This window comes from Sipha flava, unplaced genomic scaffold, assembly GCF_003268045.1.
Source record: "Sipha flava isolate LNK unplaced genomic scaffold, YSA_version1 36_pilon_pilon, whole genome shotgun sequence".
In the NCBI taxonomy this organism is placed as follows: domain Eukaryota; kingdom Metazoa; phylum Arthropoda; class Insecta; order Hemiptera; family Aphididae; genus Sipha; species Sipha flava.
The window spans coordinates 4,247,184-4,266,246 of record NW_020273076.1 but is presented as its reverse complement, the minus strand read 5'-3'; the positions used below and the strand labels follow the sequence as shown (position 1 = coordinate 4,266,246).

Genomic DNA, 19,063 nt, shown 5'->3' with positions numbered 1-19,063 from the left:
ACTTCTAAAGACTTTAATTAATATGTTTTTTTTTCGCCACCAATCATCTTAACTGATGAACTAGGTAATATGACTAGTATCGAACACAAAGTCAAGTCTAAAACAACGGTTATTTATATCACCTTTATTTCTAATTTCTCCGTCTTCAATGACACACCAACAAAGATCACAACTCCAAACGGAGTTTTCGGAGATTTTAAGTCTTCACCTTCATATATTATTATGCGACCCACCGGTGTTATTAATTATAACACAATTTTGGCTTACTTAAAAGAAAATGGCAAAAGATACCAATTTCTATTATTTTCTACTTCAGTGCTTTTGTCCACATAATATTTTGTTCATAAATCTACATTATTCTACTGTAAGTACTCAAATTACTGCGGCCCTGTTCGGAAAAAATCATTAAAAAAAGTATGTACATATTGTCAAAAAAAAACCATTTTTCCCTTCCGTTATTTTTGTAGATCTTGTATTTCAAAATAACACCAACGATATCTATAATCATTACTAAATACGTATGTGATCATTAAAAAACTTTACATCAGCCCACCGTAATGTTACAACTGTCAATCGTATGGATATACATATAAACACTGCTACTATAACTATGGTTATATCTAATGTAACGAAAAACCCTCCTTAGATTTAAGTTCCAAAGATCACACTTTACCAGCCGAGTGCGCTCTTAGTGCTGGAATCATACAGCATCCTATAAAGCAACGATTTCCAAAGTGTGTTTCGCGGAACCTATGGGTTACGTAAGATTTATATGAATATTAAAAGTTGTACTTGTAATAAAGAATAATAATCATAAATAATCTTTAAAAAAATTTTGAAGTATAGTTTTTCAATAAATAATTGCAAAATTGGGGTTAAAAAGGAGTCCGAGACAATGGGGTTTCACGAAACACAAATTATTCCTTTAATATTCTACGGTCATAGAATGTTTAGAACCGCTGCTAATCAAGTCAATAAAAAACTCACCACTAAATTTAGTAAACAAGGAATTAAAAACACTTTTCCTTTTACCCTCAGCCAACCAAATCAACTGCGTACAATCGAGAACCCCAGCCGTTCTATGTGACTTCATGCACTTATTATTATTATATAGATGTTATTATCTTTTATTATTATGTCCTATATCATGTAACCTATTTATGTCTATATATTTATGTAATTCTTTAGTTGAATAGTTATTTTAAAAGTAAAATAAAAAAAAATAAAAAAATAAATACTATAATTACCTAGAGCATTTAAAAACATATTTACTGTCTAATAAACACATTTTTTCAAGTTGTAATGTAAACGTTTACGAAAATGTTTAACTGCAATCATAAGTATTTCAGTATTAGTTTTTGTATATACTTAGTGGCTAGTACATGTCCATTAGATATGAATTTAAATTATATTGAAATAGCTTTAGCGTTAATAGCTAACATCCTACTTTGACCTTTTTATTTTATGTGTATAAAAATACAATTGGATTTGACTCCGGCCATTTGTCCATTGTCTTTTGACCTTTAGCAATAGACTTTTCCACTTACCAACGCTATGTTGGACCACTCAACATCAATACCTGCATGACTACATTTAAATATATATCGTGAATGTGTGTTTCCTAATGTTCCTGATACACCTCTCTCCCTCTCATTACGAACAGTTAAAATATTTCTATTTTTTTTTATTCATCTTCTATTTACTTATTTATGCTTTCAAATATCATAGTACAATTCATTAAAGTATAGTTTATATTTTATTTTTATAGTTTAACCTGAAGGGTGAGATATTGATTTTTTGTAACTCGATACTTGTTTTCAATAAGTTAAAACTAATATACTACAAAGTTACTATTAATATACATACCCATACCACCTATAATAAAATTTTGACATAAATCTTTTGAGTTACTACTTTAATAGCTCTTTTTTTAAAAACTAATCACTAATGTTTGAGATTTTTTATGACCCTCTCTTTTTAAGCGATTAATTATCTACTCATTGGCGTTTTGTTATATGGATAAGAAATAAGAATACGTTTTATTTATTATGCATACAGTAAAAATGTTACGTTAATTTTTATAGGATTATGAATTAGAACAAAAAATAGAGTTTGAAATGAAAATGCGTGAGGGCACAACTCGACTTCTTGCCGCCTGCAAACATCAAACGCAATCACTACAGGCCGCCAAAAGTTTATTGACATCCAATGAGAGGATGACTGCATATATTGCTGAATTACATAGAAAGAGTCGAGAGCCTCCACTGTAAATTAATATTCATAAATTAATAAATTCTTTTGATATTGTAAACACAAATGTCTTATTTATTTTAGAATTGGCTGGAATGGCGGTAAAGCACGAGTATCATTATCAGATTTACGACTTCCATTGATGTGGCGGGACACCGACCATTTCAAAAATAAAGGCGACTACCGACGATTTGCAGTATTCTGCTTGGCCAAAATTGGAACGCAACTGTATGATACCAGTCTTATGTTTCCAGTGGATAGATCTATGACTGATGTTACATTTAATGATGTATTGCTTTTGTAAGTAATGAAAATGTATACATTTATAAGTGATGTAATAAATAATAATGTTGAATCTTTGTTTTATTTGTAGTGAAAATATTGGGCCAGACTTTAAACTTGATTTAGAAGTGTACGCTCATGTACTACGTGATGATTTTTCAATAGCAAGCACACCACGAAAAATTAAGAACACATTACATAGTTCTATTAGTCGTACAGTTGGTAAAAAATTAGCTGCTACATTAAGAGATGAATTAAATAGTAGTAAAATGTAAGTTATGAAGTCTAGTAAAATTAAAAAAATTAAGATTAAAAGTGATTATAAAATTGCATTATGTGAAACTTAATAATATAAACGGTATTATACATTTTTAGTGGTCCTAATTTTGAATTAATGGCATCAGCTAAATTAACCTTAGAAGAAGTGGATGATAGAGTACATACTCATGATATGAAAATTGAAAGCACTCGTGAGTATATTACATAATATATATTTAATACAGTCTGTGGTATAAAAATGTAGTGTGTATTTTAAAAAATAATAATCAATATTTTTTATATATATATAAATATAGGAAACCGTAATAATCAGCTTCCTTTATTTGGACATTTTTGCTGTCGTTTGGCTGCTCAACCCCAATGTATATCATCTCCAGTATATTCAGGATATGTTAAGTTACGAGATGAGTTATCCCCCTCATGGGCAAGTCTTCAAGCATTTGAACTATCTATATGGTCATCAGAAGAAGAAGCCAATTTACAACCACCTAAAAAAACATTTAAAGTTGATAAGGTAAAATATGAATTATAATTGGATTAAAAATAAAGTAACTAATATTAATTGATATTCTATTTAGAACACAGTAATTCGAGCAATAAAGAAAAATAATGAAATTGAATTATCTAATGAATCGGAAAAACGAACTGTTTCACTTACATTTTCAGTAGATAACGGTGAAAAAAAAGGAAATTGGTTGAAATATTTAGTACAACATACTAAAGAACACAACAAGTATATCAGATTTATAAATTATAACCTCTTATGTAATCTCTAACCTTAGTATATTTTTAAGGTGGAAGAAAGCAGCTGAAAATGTCATGGAAGTGCAGTTATTGGAAACAAACAGGCATTCGTTTATTAAGCCTGAAAGGCAAGGGTCTCTTTATGATGAAACTCCACTGTTTGGTAAGAATTAACTAAGAGAAAAAATTAGAAATAAGAAATATTTAACTTATGGTTTTCTGTATTTATAATTAAGTGGTTGAAATTGTAGTAGCTCAGAGCTCCTCACAAAATGTATGATTTTTCTACTGAAATTTAACCCTGATTAACATTACTCATAATTCTATATTAATGCTTAGTTAATTCAGTGTATCTATAATGTATACATTATTTATAATATAATATAATATTATAGTGGCAAATAGTAAACATATCATTATATAATATTATATCTATAACCATAATCCTTTCTCAATAATAACATACATTTTTAATATTTTTGTTTTTATTTCCAAGACAAGCTATTTAGAATAATAGACAAAATATATTGTTTTATATTAAATATTTTTAGTTTTAATATATTCAAAATAGGATTTATTACTTTAAAATTAAATTATTCTTAAGTTATTTCTTAATTTTATAAATGTAGTTTAATATAAATACTTATTTGATAAAATATTCTAATTTTTTATCTTTAGAACCATTTGATAAGAACAACCACAGGCCTTGTGTAATGGACATGTTTTTAAATGGAGGCCAAGTGTCTACTTCTAGTTTAAGCTCATGTTTATCAACTGGTTCTGTTTCTCATAATCTACGTTCAAATTCATCATCATCATCATCCTCAACTGTAAGCAGTAGTAGAACCCAAAGATCAAGATCACATTGGTTATTATCTAGGAAAACTTGATTGATACAAAAGCTTTTATTTTTCTTTATATTGTGCATTCTAGAGAGGGCTTGTCTTTATTTAAATGACAAGTTTTGTATCCTATATACCATTTTTTACCGCTCAAAATTGAAAAATGTTAAATTATCGTTTTATGGCTGATTCTATATATTCACAGATGATTTACTACCTTAAAAGTATATAATAATTTGATAATTTAGCTCTTTCTAATTAATGTATTTTCAAGATTTCAAAAAAAAACAGTATTAAATGTATTATATAAATTAAATATTTATTAAAATTATAAAATAAGGTTTTTTTTATATTTAATATTTCATTATTGATTATGATTTTTGTGTTAATATTGTTATATTTTGTAAATTTAAATGTCCTGTCATCATAACAATATTATAATAATATTTTACCGTCAAATTTAAGTTAGTTCTAATATATAATGTAATTAAAATTGGAAAATATGAATGTAATAATTAAGAAATACCTAATGACTATTTTTGTATTGATCATAAAATTGTGTCAAGTATGTATAATTAAGCTATGCATTTTTTATGCCTGTATATTTTTACAATTTATATAAATACAAGGACATTTAAGTATTTAATTTGATATTTTTCAATAGTTTGATTGATCAAAACATATACTAATCAAATAAATTTAATTCTATACTACTTCCGCAAGAATTTCTAATCCAAAGCCTTGTCATACATCTGCCATTAACTTTAATTCCAAAGTATTTTTACTTAAAATATGAAATAAATCTAATTATAAAAAAATAATATTAGACTGATACAAAAATATTTAGATTTAATTACTAAAATGAACTCATTGTTTTATTTTAAAATATTCTATTAATGTGAAAAATAACTAAAAGATATTAAGCTTATGATTATTTTACATACCTAATCCGAGATAATATTTAATTTTTACTTTTTGTTGGTAATTTTTTTTTAATTAATGTTTGATCTGCCACTTGGAAATACTATAAGGTAATTCTTCAATTGGATGTCATAGGAACTATTAGTATTAAATTTAAAAATTATTTTGAGAGTAAAAAAAATGTAATTCTGATTTCTGGGTATAATTTTAATATTCTGTAGTTGTCTAGTTTTCACTTAATGAAAATAATGATACCAGTTATTATTTGTGTATGTAAAATATGTGATAAAATTGAAGTATAACTTTTAATTATGTGCTTCTAAATTTATGGCAAAAATGAAATACTTAAATTTTTCATTTTATAGTTGTTCCATTTTTCTACGCCGTTCCTATCAAGTATGTATTATTGTTAATACCTCAGAATGGCTGCAAATTGAGTACAAAAACATTGCAGATTTTTATGTACTAATACTTAATTATATTTCACTAATTTAATAGCTGATTTAACTTCAGAATAATGTTCAATAGAGGGTCCATATTTACAGACCAAGTGTTGGCAACAAATTTGTTGGATACAGATACGTGTGCTTGGATACATGTTGTCAACAGTGTGGCACATCAAAACCGAAATAATATTTATGAGTCCACATCCATCTGTTGGGGAGTTAATAAAAGTTGTTGTTTATTAGTTAACAAGTTAAAGTTAAAGGAAGTAAATTAATACTTAAATGGACCTGAAAACTGCTGCTGCTAGAACTGCATTCATCATTATAACTGCCCACAGAGGCACAACCAGGATTGGTTTTTCGGGTGGGGGGGGGTTGTGAATTTGGAAAAAATAAGCATTTTCTGCAGGTGTTTGGTAGAGATAAGAAAGTAAGATTAAGTTAGGTTTATGAGTAAAATATTTAAATTACAAATTAAACTGTTTGTTAAACTTTTATTTCATATTGTGATACCACAAAAAATAAGTATTATATAATCGACTATCGAGAAGTCGTAGTAACAAGATTATTGATGTTATAAAGTTGAATAGAACGTTATAAAACGTTCCATATTGTCATGCTATTTTTTTTTTTTTTTAATCTAAAGGCAGCGCCTTGTTGTGATAGCTATGTCTTCCTGTTGGTTGCTAAGTTCTTTAGCTGTGAGTATGAGCTTATGTTCATCAACAGCATCAGATCTTGGAAGTAGGAAATTCTAGGGCGTCCTCTTAATCTTCTCCCCATGAACTTTCTTTCGAAAATTTCGTGAGATTGGTCAACAATTCATGGTCGACATGTATGTAAAAATAGAAAGCGAACAATTACGATACTTGCGATTCAATCAAAAAATGCTGCGTGCGGAAAGTTCTCAAAATAATTATTAGATATTGGTGATGGGAAAGTTACTACAGATGAAACGGGATGCATACAATTACCGAACAATTTCTGCACAATCATTGATTCGCAAGATGCTCTCATTGACCAGATATTTCCCAATGTACACAGACAATACACAAATCATGAGTGGCTGTATAAATAGATATGTTCGAAATTTAGGTGATAGACAGGTGTAATGCCCGACACTAGTGGTGCATATTATTATCACACTATTTTATCAAAACAAAACAAATTACATTTTTTCAATACTTAGGGTTTCGTATGATGTTCTTTACACTAGGCACTATATGAAATACACATATGTAACCTGTCGGCGTACAATGTTTAATCTATTTAATAAGAAATTAATTATATCAATGGAATTAATAAAAAAAGAACATGTTGTTTGTGGGCTCTGTAGTGTTATCATAACATGTTTAATGTGATACCAAATATATTTATTATTTGGCGGGTATTTCAAATCAAATCATACATATCGACACCTCAATTCAAGACTGCAATAACTGAAATTATGAAACTACTAGTTTTAGAATGAAATAAAAGACCTCTAGAGGCGAATAATGCAAATAAAAGTTATTCGTTATAGAATCGAAATCGTCGTAACTTTGCAAATAATATCACGTAAATAACTCAATTCTCAATATTTTTGAGTAATTGCTGTCTTGAACTAAAGCATCGATACCTCAATAAAAGTTTTTTTTGAGTTATTACAGTCTTAAACTGGGGCGACGACTATCACCTATAGTGCAAAATAAATTAAATAACAAGTATTAATTATATATAATATCATTAATTAAAATGAAATTTAAATATGCTTGTTTAAAAAATAAGGTTTTTTATAATTATAAATGAAAATTATTTATAGTTATTAATTAATAATAAACAATATTAGAAAGTAACTTGTACAAAAAAAAAAAACAAATATGGTGTAAATATGATCTAAAAACACAGATATAAACTAAAACTATTATCATTGATTATAAATAATACTATTACTATTAATTATAAATTAATATAAAAATAATAATAATAATAATAATATATAATATAATAATAATAATTAATATAAATTAACTATAAATTAATACTAATACAATTTATAATCAATGCTATTATCAATATCTGTGTCTAAAAATAAATTATATCCAACACTCTTAAGAGGGAATATCCTAGTGAATTATAAGAAAATTCCGTCGGAGCGCGTTGCTAGTAATAAAAATCGCGCAAACCGGTACGCATTTGTTAATATGCAACCGGTAGGCTGTTTGCACACAGTCCGATAATATCGGACGATAAAATCGGTAACGATAATAATATCGGATATATTTTGCACATTAGTCAAAATTATCGGTCCGATAAAAGAATAAAAATCATATTATTACGGTTATTAGGCTTGTATCTGTCAGACATTTCTTACCATTTCTAGTGTTTAATAATTTAAAATGAATTCTAAAAAGAAAATCGCCCTCTTAGCGGTATTACACATTAAACAAAAATGTGAATTATTAGCAAAAAAACGCAAGAGGACTTTTTGGGTGCACCCTATTTTAACAGCAAGATATGTTGAAGGTACTTTTTATACACTATTTCAAAAACTAATTGATGATGAACAAAATATTTTAATTATTTCCGCATGAGCTTTTCTACTTTTACCTTAATACTAGACAAAATATCTGATGTTATCCGCCGAAATGATACCCAAATGCGATTATGCGTTCCACCAAAAGAGATGTTGGCTGTAACACTTAGGTAAATATAAAATATCACTTAAGACATTTGAATATTAATTTAAATAAATTACCATACAAATTATACATTTTTTTAATTCAAACTTCGTAATGTATGTATTATTTCAAACTACTTAATTAATTTAATTACAAAATCTAAAATCTATTATAAACTAAATAAAAAAAAAAAATTAGTCCTTCTAATTTAAAAAAAAATCAAAATAAAATAAAAAATCATAACTTGTTTAATTTGTGCCTTCAAATTGCCTTCAATTGTTGATTCAAATTATAAGTTTATATACGTCGATATCGGAGCTTTTGGTAAAGACTGTGACACTTCGATATTTAAAGAAACTATTTTTTGGAAACTTTTAGAACAAAAAAAAGTTGAATATACCAGATCCTGAACCGATAATCACTAATGATATTTTACTATACGCGCTAGTAGGTGATGAAGCATTCGCGTTGTCTGAAAATTTACTTCGGCCTTACGGAGGAAATAATCTTAGCGTTGAAAAACGTGTATTTAACTATCGCTTGACTCGAGCGAGGAGGTACGAAGAATGTGCATTCGGCATATTAACAAATAAATGGAGGATTATGCACAGATTGTTTCTAAAAATGAATGTTTCTAAAAAGTTTGCAAAAGATATTGTTAAGGCGTGTGTAGTTTTACACAACATTGTTCGTCAACATGTTGGATTTTATTTAGAAGAAGAGCTCACTATCAGCGAAAATCAGGGGCTTATAGAATTGCAACATGTACCAGTTCATAATAGAGGAGGCAGAAGTGCAAATCATGCACGTGACCAATTGGCGAATATTTTACGAGTCCAGCTGGAGGACTACCATGACAAATGAACAAAATATAATAGAAGGAACATTCTTAAAACATTTATATTAACATTCAATAAACATATTTTTAATAATATTAAAGCTAAGAAAATAACTGAAAATAATATTACCAATTTCTAGTTGTTCTTTAGGCGTTTTATCTTCAAATTTGTTTTCAAGAAACATGTACACTTCTTCCCATTGTTTTTTTTAAGATTTCTGTCTTTATATTCATTTGTTGTTTTATCCCAAAGACATGGTCTTGATTCTACTAATTCAATTAGAGTTGGCACGTCGTAGGGAAAGTAACTCATTTTTCAAAATTTAAAATACTTAAATATTGAAAGTTCCTATTAGATACATGCGAGGAATTAAAACTACATTTTATTTCATTATTCCGACAATATCGACGAGTGTGCAAACGAACCATTTATTTTTAGTAATCATTAAAACCGGACCGATAAAGTATCGTTCGATTTTGGTCGTTTGTCCGACATGCACAACGATATCGGTTAATTAAAAATAGATATTTTATCGGATCGGAACTAGTGTGTAAACGATTGATTTAAAATAACGTATTATTGATGTATCCGACACAATCACCGATAATATCGTCCGATTTTATCGGACTGTGTGCAAACGGCCGTACTCTAATTATTATTATCTACCATCACGATTATTTCTTTATAATCGTGCCTTCTATCGGTTTATTGATAAATAACAGCGTGACCGCGGCGCCGCATCGGCGGCAGTCCATACTCTTCACGTTGGATAATAATAATATAACATATAAATGTTTCTAATAAATAATAATAATAATATCCATCACTATTGCTGTTGCTTGTTAGTTTGTCACTGGTGTCGCCTCATAATATGTATAACATATATATTTAAGTTTAAATAATAAGTCTAATATTATTATATGTCGCATTCCGCACCTGTTTTTGCCTGAGTAGCTAAGTTGTGTAGGAGCAAAGGCGATGATAAATAATAATATACACGATGATCGAATAATCGGCAAGTAAGCCAAATATACGAGTCGAATCAGACCAGCTAAAGCCGTAAAAAGTATAAATACTTTACTAACATTATAAATAAATTAAACTATAATTATAATATAAGCTGTTTTAAGTATGCAATATGAGACAAAAAGAAAAGGAATTTCATATAAATTTGTTACATATAAAATTCCATTTATAGAACTATAATACCTTTTCAGTAGACGAAAATAAAAATGATATATAAATATTGTTTGAGAACTTTTTGCTTGTATTATCGGTTATCACTAGGGCCCGGAACTTGATGCATTTGCATCTTTTTTTCTAATGCGTTTATATGAAGCTTGTCGTACATAAATGTGATTTATGTTATGTATAGTTCAATGGAACCATTTTTATTTTGCATTTTTTGCATTTTTCGTCAAAAATGACGGTTTTGCGTCCAATACAAATAATTGTTTTTTGTTATCATTTGCTTTACGATTTAAAGCACTTTTATGCAAAGCAGTATCAACGTGTTGTTGTATTTGAAATTTTTTGGTGCAAACGATTTTTTTGTCACACAATTGACAAAACACTACAGAACCGTCCGTAGTAAAAATTGTGTGGTCTGTTTTATTATACAATGCAATCCATTGTTTTATTAAAATTTAAATATTACTACGACTTTTCGGCATTTTAAAATTTACGAGTGTAAAAAAAATTATTAAAGAAATTTGTTTATATACGGAATGCGGATTACGAAATTATATTTATAGGCGATTACCGACTGGCGACTACAGTACGACGCGTGACGATTAAATACCAACTAAATGTAAAACAAGAGCCACGATGCAGCGTGTTTATCCAATATAAGACTTAAAATCACGATAATAATAATCATGCTAAAAATATAATTGTATGAAGGAAATTTATATATAACTGGTCTTCATTGTTGTCGATCGATGTGTTTCGATAAGCAAGATATGGTTTTAATACAAATTAAATATTTCCCCACAATACTTCATAAACTCATAAATCTAGTTTCTATAGTGAAATATAAATAAAATAACTATTATGTACCAAAATATGCTTTATTATGCCGAATTCTTCAAATATGCTCTCAACCTTAAAATATGCATTTATATGCAAAATAAACTTTTTTCTATAGATTCTCTGCTACACAAATCGTTCACATTTCTTACTCCCGTTGAACTGCATACACTCATTACAAATATGTAAATGCATAAAAATCCGGACCCTAATTATAAATAATAAATAGTTTTTATTATTGGGTATTATAAATCATAATACTAGAACGGTTCTAATCATTGGGCATTACCCAACCACGAGTCTACGCTATTAGTTCGAGATTGTTCAATTATTCGTTGTTCACATTTAGTGTTTTATTTTTTTTTTGCTATAAAAATTATAATTATATTATTATTGTACAGTGTACACAATATTTGTATAAATTAAATAAACATAAATATATACATTAAAAAAAAAAAAAAAAAATGAATACGTTATTTTTATATTTCAACAAAAAAACGTGGAATACAGACAAGGAACTTGAGGTATGTTCCTTCAATCAGTATTAGGCTAAGTCTATAAATAATAAAAAAAATATATATATCTTTTATATAAAATGTTTTGTTGTATTTGTTTGATTTGTATTTTATATTTTTATTTATATAATATATGGCAGTGGTGGCCAAACTTTTTTTTCCTCGGGCCATAAAAAACAACTTTTTTTTAATCGCGGACCATAAAACAATTGAATTCTAAATTTTTTTTTACGTAAATGCAAAATATTACAGTTATACAAATAAGTACTGTAATATAGAAGACTTTCGCGGGCCAGATATTAAATGATGGCGGGCCGCAGTTGGCCCGCGGGCCGTAGTTTGGCCACCACTGATATATGGTATAGTACTATTGGAGTGTGTGAGGAGCAAAGCCCCTCACGAGTTTGGTCTGTTTCCTCAAAAATTGTAGATGCTTAAGCCCCCCTAATGTTTTTGGGTGATTTGCGCTTATGCTTCATACATAAACAAATTATTATTTTTAACTAATTGAGAAATAAGAGTTCTGATAATGTTTATTTTTATGTTTTTATCTGTGGTCTTATCACAACGATAAGAATTGATAAAATACCATAGCCCACAAGTAACATAGCGCGAAATAGGCGTTTCCAGGGTTGCTTGTCAACTTTATACATTCTTTACTCTATGACTTTATACTATACCTTTATACTAGTTAGCAATTGTTATCTATATCTGTGTACACCGCAGTCTAACATTGCATAGTATACCCCGATGTGCAACCTTTCTATCTTAAACCGTGGTACTTATCTATCTGAACGACATAACAGATAACCAATAGTATTTATTACTGATAAGTCTTATCATTTTACAATTTATCTTGGACTCATATTTTGAGGTTTGCTCTCAGAAAACTATTTTTGACATTTTATTTAAATTATTTCAAATCATGTCTGCAATCAAATTCGGTAGTCATCTAAAAGAACTACGATTGCACCTATGTCAGTCGTCCACCTCTAGCAAAGGAGTAAGGTTAGTGTTTTAATGATGCATCAAAATATTGGTACTTTTAATCAAAACGCCAACATATTTACAGGCAATTCATTGAAAAATACTATATTCCACTGAAAAAATCGAATCCACAGTTTCCCATATTAGTCCGTGAGTGCAGTGGAGTAGAACCAAAAGTTTTTGCTCGCTATGGTAAATATTAATTATTTATAATATATGTGAATTGTAAGAAGGATAATTAAAGGTCAACTATGTAGTAAACTAATTTTATTTCTTAATTATGTTGTTTCTTGCTGACTAAAAATAATATTAAATTATAATAGTAAATGTAATTTACTTATTTTAATTAACTCAAGAATATTTTATTCAAAGTAAATACTAATTAGTTATTTTTAAATAGTCTTAATTGAGATATTATTATAAAATTGTATAAAATATTTGTAGTGATGTATTTTAAAATTTTTTCAGAATTTGGACGAGAACGAAGTGTACAACTTGCTGATCAATCTGCAGACAATGTATTCAAGAAAATTGAAGAATTAGTAAAAAAAAATTAATTAATATTTATTAGAGTTTAAAGAAAAACAATGTTATTTTAAAAGTATGTACATATTACAAAATACAATGTCTTAGTTATGAATAGATAAATGTTGCTTTATTTTCAATAATTGTTTTCTGTAAGATAACTTGCTTGTAAAACTATTCCTTCAGTATTTTTTTGTAATAGAAAATTAAAACAAGAATCAATAGAATCATTTAGAAAATATATAAATAGATAATATCAACAAAAAAAGCTATTTTATATCTATAAATTTAAAGTTTTTAAATATATTTAGCTTTACTTTTAATATAACAATAAAGATATAAAAAATAACAATACATTATAAATATTAGATAAAATAAAAAGATAGTAGTCATTATTTTTTTAGAACAACTATAACAACCAAAGTCAACAAAAACTTTTGAGGGCCTTGGGGCTATTCAGTTCCAGGCATTCTTTAATTACACATGTTTGGCTAGATATACATTTTACTTGTACATACTAAGTACAAAAAACAATAAATTCAAATTTACATCTTATGCTACAGGGAATGAGATTATATATGTTTTAAAAAAGGCTGAGACAACCGGTCCTAGGGCTTTAGCCACCCTTGCCCTATCCTTTTACCAGCCTTGATAACAATAACCCAATAATTTATTTTGTATTAATTGTTGAAAAAACATTATTATGTTAAGGAAGTTATTAATTTTTAACAAAAATGTTAATGGATATTAATTCTGTAACAAACCTATAGATTTAAGGCACAAAGTATTGTTTTAAGACTGGGGTAGTTCAGAATTATCAGAGTTATTTAGATCAAAATATAATTTAAGATAAAAACATCATTGATAACTTAAATCATAGATTCAAATTGTCAACAGTGCTCGAATTGGGGGGTGCGCAGGGGGACGGAGTTCCTCTACTATTTTTTTTTTTTTTGCGTACCCCAATTATATTTTTTCACCGGAACGAGGGGACGCCACGTTCATCCTAATTGATGTCCAAAATAATTTTTATGTGAATTTCAATTTACGTAAATTTAAAAACGAATTTTACGATTTTATTATATCAAAACTATTTTCATAATTAAAGATTATATGGTGATTACGATAAGGGACTACGACGTCATTTCTGGAAAAATATAAATAGCAATGTCAGTGAATTTGGTGTATTATACTTTATACATTGTACGGTTTGTTATTAATATTAGCGAACGACGATATCTGCATTTCGGAAAAAAATAAATGACCGCACTACAACTAATCTTCGGCCTTGGCCTGCAATAAAGAGTAAAACTAGATAAAAAAAAATCAAATATATGATTATATCATTCGATTCATGAAACTGCCTTATCGCCTACAATTATGTTAATTATTATTTTATTTATATTTTCTATTGTAACATGTAGGATGCCAACATGGTATTGCTATCAAAATATATTATATTTGGAATTAAAATATTTGTTTAGCTGAAATGTGGTATTCAAAATATATGTAAGGTTGGCGGAGGGTAGTGGTGAGGGACGAAGCGAAAATATTTGCGCACGTGGAACGCAGTTTTCGAATCGATGGACTGAGCTCCTCTATTAAATTTTTCCCAATTCGAGCACTGGTTGTCAATATAATTTTTCATATACTAATAAAATTCATGGATATCTGTTTTAAAGAATGATTATTTATTTAAATTCTCAACTTGAAGGTAATATGTTTATTAGAATTCTTCAACGATATCGTTATCGCGAACTTTTTCATGGAAATTTCGATATCTATATTCTAAATGTATTGAACTATATATCGATTATCAAAAAATCAATTTTCCTTTTGTATATTTATTATTTCAATTTCATGTATATGCATTATGTAATATGCAGCTGGTGTAATAATTTAAAAAAATCATATTGTCAAGTCATGGGCTTATATTTATTTTGGGATTAGTTTAAAAATAACAAATGATAACGGAAAATCAACGAATTTACTAGTAACACAAATCACAAAGTTGATTGTAGTAGTGATGGTTAACGGTGACTAAATTTGGTCACTGCGACAATGGTGACAGCTACTTCATTGTCACAGTAACTTTTAATGGTGACTGGTCACCATTCGTTTAGTGTGATAAATATTTAAGTCACAGAAAAGCCTTCGATATTTTGTGTTATCACATTAATTGCTGGCGGAGGTGGTCCTAAAAAGGGCCTTTTCGATTTTGAATGCCTAGGCATTCTAGCATTGGTGTTGGTAAGATTAGTTCGCAATATTTTATCCTGGTAAGGAGTCATATATCGCGATGCAGGGGACGCCACGTGCAGGCTCTTACTATGTCCCCCAAAGTTGTTTCACTTTATAAGTCACAGAGGGGCGACATATTATGTGTCCAAGAAACGCACCGTGATGAGGCCAGCGTTAGGCCAAAAATGCCGGGAATGAATCTAATCATTGAATTACCACATTCACAATATGGAAGTTTAATATATGCTAAACCACAACTGGTGGTCGAAAGCAGATCATATAGTCATAGCAATCAGATGGAGATACTAATCATTGAGGTACGCAATCGTACAATTACTTCATTGTGAGTATTATTAACTAGTTTTGTTTTATTAACTATTTGTTTACCGTAAGTAAAATTAGGTCTTTCTAGACTATAATGAAACAAGTCCGACTGCATTAAGTGTCAAAATAAATTTAAGTTCAAGTTCAAGTCCAATCATTTAGTTAATAATTATTATAAATATTACCTTTCGTTTTTTATGGATGATGACGGAGATCAACCATTTTTTCTTTTTTTTTCCGGTGTCGAAGCTTTTGGTACATCTGTAAATTCTTAATGATTCAGTAACAAAAACAAACAGAAAGTAAATATTATTTTTAACAAACGTTTAATACTTTCATAATTAAAAGATCACTACAATGAATACGACCACTTATAAAGCAATTAGTTGACGATGTTATGTTTATTAAGACATTATTTCCAAAATAAATCTTGAATTGTGGAGATGAACCATCTTGTATAAGGAGTCAATCCGTGTGGGGTTTTCTAAAATCAGTGTTGCGGGTAGTTAATAGATTTTCATTGTGTGATTTATAAATGTTAAATATGCAGATGCTAGGTGCTCTTTTTTAGCGTATTTTTATGTTGTTTTAAAGATCATCAATATCGTAACTGTGATGATGATTATTATTATTAGGAACATAATTTATTTATTTATTTATTAAGGAAACTTTGTATGTATGTTATGATATGTATGAATTATGTACTGCATTTTAAACCGAATTATAGAAATACAAATACTATTAAAATCAGGGTTGATAATATACGCGTATAAAACGTATAAAATGACTAAAACGTATAATATGTTTTGATTTTAAAATTCACTCTTAAAAAATTAAAAATACTTACTATTTTATACTTAGTAAAAACTAAAAACCAAAAACATATTAGGTAGTTAAAAATTATGTATAATATATAAATTATAAATTATAAAAATTTAAAATATCTTTTTGTTTGCTGTTTTCATTTTCCACTCTTTTGAATCGGTACCATCTAAAAAGAAAATAATAAAAAATATTGCTACAGACAGAATATATCAATATAATATATTTTTATATTCATATTCTTAAGTAAAATTTGCAGTTGCCAAGTTAATAGTATGGACTATTTGTATACATAAAAAATAAGTCTTTTCCTATTAAATTTTATACTCATAAAGTTTACTCATTTTTATCATATTTGCCGCATTATCACTAATTACTGTGTAAATATAAGTGCTGTGTTTTTCTAAAGCTAAAGATATACATTTGTACACTATATTAGAAAGTCCTATTGCAGTTTCTTTAATACCGGTTAAATCAAAAGACTCTAAGAAAAGTGCTTCGCCATTAGAACTATGCAGTAAACAAGCAACATTTTTTTATATTAGCTGCCTCATTTTTCCAACTATCTATTAGAAGAGCTGAATTTGAATGAATTTTATAGCTGCACAAAAACTATCGTGTACTTCATTTAAACGCGAGTTGATAGGGTAGTTCGTGATGGTGAATTATATGCGAGTCTTAATGATTGGCAAAAATCTTTAAAATGTACCGATTCGACTACAGAAAATGGAATATTGCATCCAAAAAACAATTTTCCCAATTTAAAGTTAACTAAATCAATTTCAGCATTTGTTATTTTATCATGGTAACGTTGAATAGTATCCTGCTGTTTATTTTTATTTTTTAGTGTAACGAATGTATCAGAATTTTTTGAGGTAAAACTTTTAGGAGTAAGTATCATAGTATCATTAGAATTAGACATTTCTAATTGTTTTTCACGTGAAGAACTTGCGAGTTGAACATCATTGTCAGCTTCTAATGGAATCGATAAGCATACATTGGATGTATTTAAACTTAAATTAGGCATAGTAGTAGATGAATTTGCATTATTAAATGGATTATCTGGTTCTGAATCCGATTCAAATATATTTATATGTTTACGTTTACCTTGAGTTTGAGTTTCAGATGTTGAACTTGACGCTACTGGTAAGATAGGAGAAGATGCTCTACCCATTATTTTTAATACTGGCGGTTCTTCATTACGGATAATCTTAGTAGCAGTAGAATGAGTAGATTTTTTAATTCCTGTTGTAACTATTTTGAATAATTTTGAAGTATTGCAAGTATTACGGTGCATCAGTAAACGTGATTTACTCGTATTGGACAATATTTTTGAACAAAGTAAATATTTTGCTAATTGTTTACCTATGAATTAATAATATATATATATATTAGATTTTATATTATTTTATTTTTTAAGTAATTATTAGATACACTAATTAACGTTTTTTACCTTTTGCTTCTTCTTTGTGCCGTATATAATTAACATCCCATCCACTATGTGTTGGACGAACAGTCATATTTGTTTATTTGAATTTTTAAATTACTTACAAAATAATAAAATTATATTGAATTATATTCAAAATTGTGTTTGTGTATAACACAATAACGTGCGAACGCGACGATAACAAGACACAGACTAATGAAATGTAATAATAAAATATAAAAAATATACTATACCAGAAGGCAGAAACCTATTTTAATTTTTTGTGTTCAATCGAATAACAACAAAAAAAAATATTGAAAATGTTATAAATATCACAAGTTCCAAGTACAATGGATTTACTATAAATATGTCTGCGATAAGATACTGATAATTATTAATATATAATAGCACCACAATTGTTTATTTATAATGTATGTTTCCTTATTTTATAGTTAGTTTAATAAGTTTAATTTGAACTTTAAATATTATAAATGAATTTTTATACAGTATAAAACGTATATAATTTTGTGTTCTATATTATATGTTTTATACGTTTTATACGTACTTATAATACGTGTTTTATACTATACCGTATTAAACGTTTCAACCCTGATTAAAATTATGTATATTTATTTTAAAAGAAAATCTGCTGGTGGCCTGAACTCTTCTTAAAATGTTTTTCTATTTGCGCCACCAAACAGTGTATGAAAATAATACATTTTTACAAGACAATAATAATGATGAAATGGCCAAAAAAATATATAGCAATAAACAACAAAAAAACGTTTTGGCACAGACCAAAAAAGCTTTGAGTCTGATACAAATTAATGCAATAATTACACAGAATTTTAAAAATAAATCATTAATTTTAAAGTTTGCTTTATTGAAAATTAAGAATCCGCTTTGTTAATAGCCTATATAATATGTCAATG

At 27.9% G+C, this 19,063-nt stretch overlaps 3 protein-coding genes across 5 annotated transcripts in view; 2 read left to right on the top strand and 1 right to left on the bottom strand.

The window, feature by feature from the left end:
• The window catches only part of LOC112688030 (rhotekin-like), a 35,167-nt gene extending 30,506 nt beyond the window's left edge, over nt 1-4,661 (top strand). For 2 of the 3 annotated variants that reach the window (XM_025561042.1, XM_025561041.1), the window contains exons 2-9: nt 2,085-2,266; nt 2,335-2,550; nt 2,624-2,803; nt 2,908-3,002; nt 3,108-3,325; nt 3,390-3,544; nt 3,606-3,718; nt 4,234-4,661. In XM_025561042.1, the coding sequence (XP_025416827.1) occupies nt 2,085-2,266; nt 2,335-2,550; nt 2,624-2,803; nt 2,908-3,002; nt 3,108-3,325; nt 3,390-3,544; nt 3,606-3,718; nt 4,234-4,445 (1,371 nt within the window). In that variant the 3' untranslated portion in view covers nt 4,446-4,661. The remainder of the gene's footprint in view (nt 1-2,084; nt 2,267-2,334; nt 2,551-2,623; nt 2,804-2,907; nt 3,003-3,107; nt 3,326-3,389; nt 3,545-3,605; nt 3,719-4,233) is intronic. The other variant, XM_025561040.1, reaches the window with a different exon arrangement.
• A 7,975-nt stretch (nt 4,662-12,636) lies between these two features.
• On the top strand, nt 12,637-13,461 carry LOC112687954 (NADH dehydrogenase [ubiquinone] 1 alpha subcomplex subunit 2). Its single transcript, XM_025560954.1, has 3 exons — nt 12,637-12,814; nt 12,879-12,985; nt 13,262-13,461. Exons 1-3 carry the CDS (start codon nt 12,732-12,734, stop codon nt 13,348-13,350), a joined length of 279 nt encoding a protein of 92 aa, XP_025416739.1. The 5' UTR covers nt 12,637-12,731; the 3' UTR covers nt 13,351-13,461.
• A 3,316-nt stretch (nt 13,462-16,777) lies between these two features.
• On the bottom strand, nt 16,778-18,372 carry LOC112687960. The gene is made up of 3 exons (XM_025560962.1): nt 18,159-18,372; nt 17,813-18,070; nt 16,778-16,874 (listed from the first exon to the last, which is right to left on the bottom strand). Exons 1-3 carry the CDS (start codon nt 18,223-18,225, stop codon nt 16,819-16,821), a joined length of 381 nt encoding a protein of 126 aa, XP_025416747.1. The 5' UTR covers nt 18,226-18,372; the 3' UTR covers nt 16,778-16,818.
• Nucleotides 18,373-19,063: the final 691 nt, after the last annotated feature.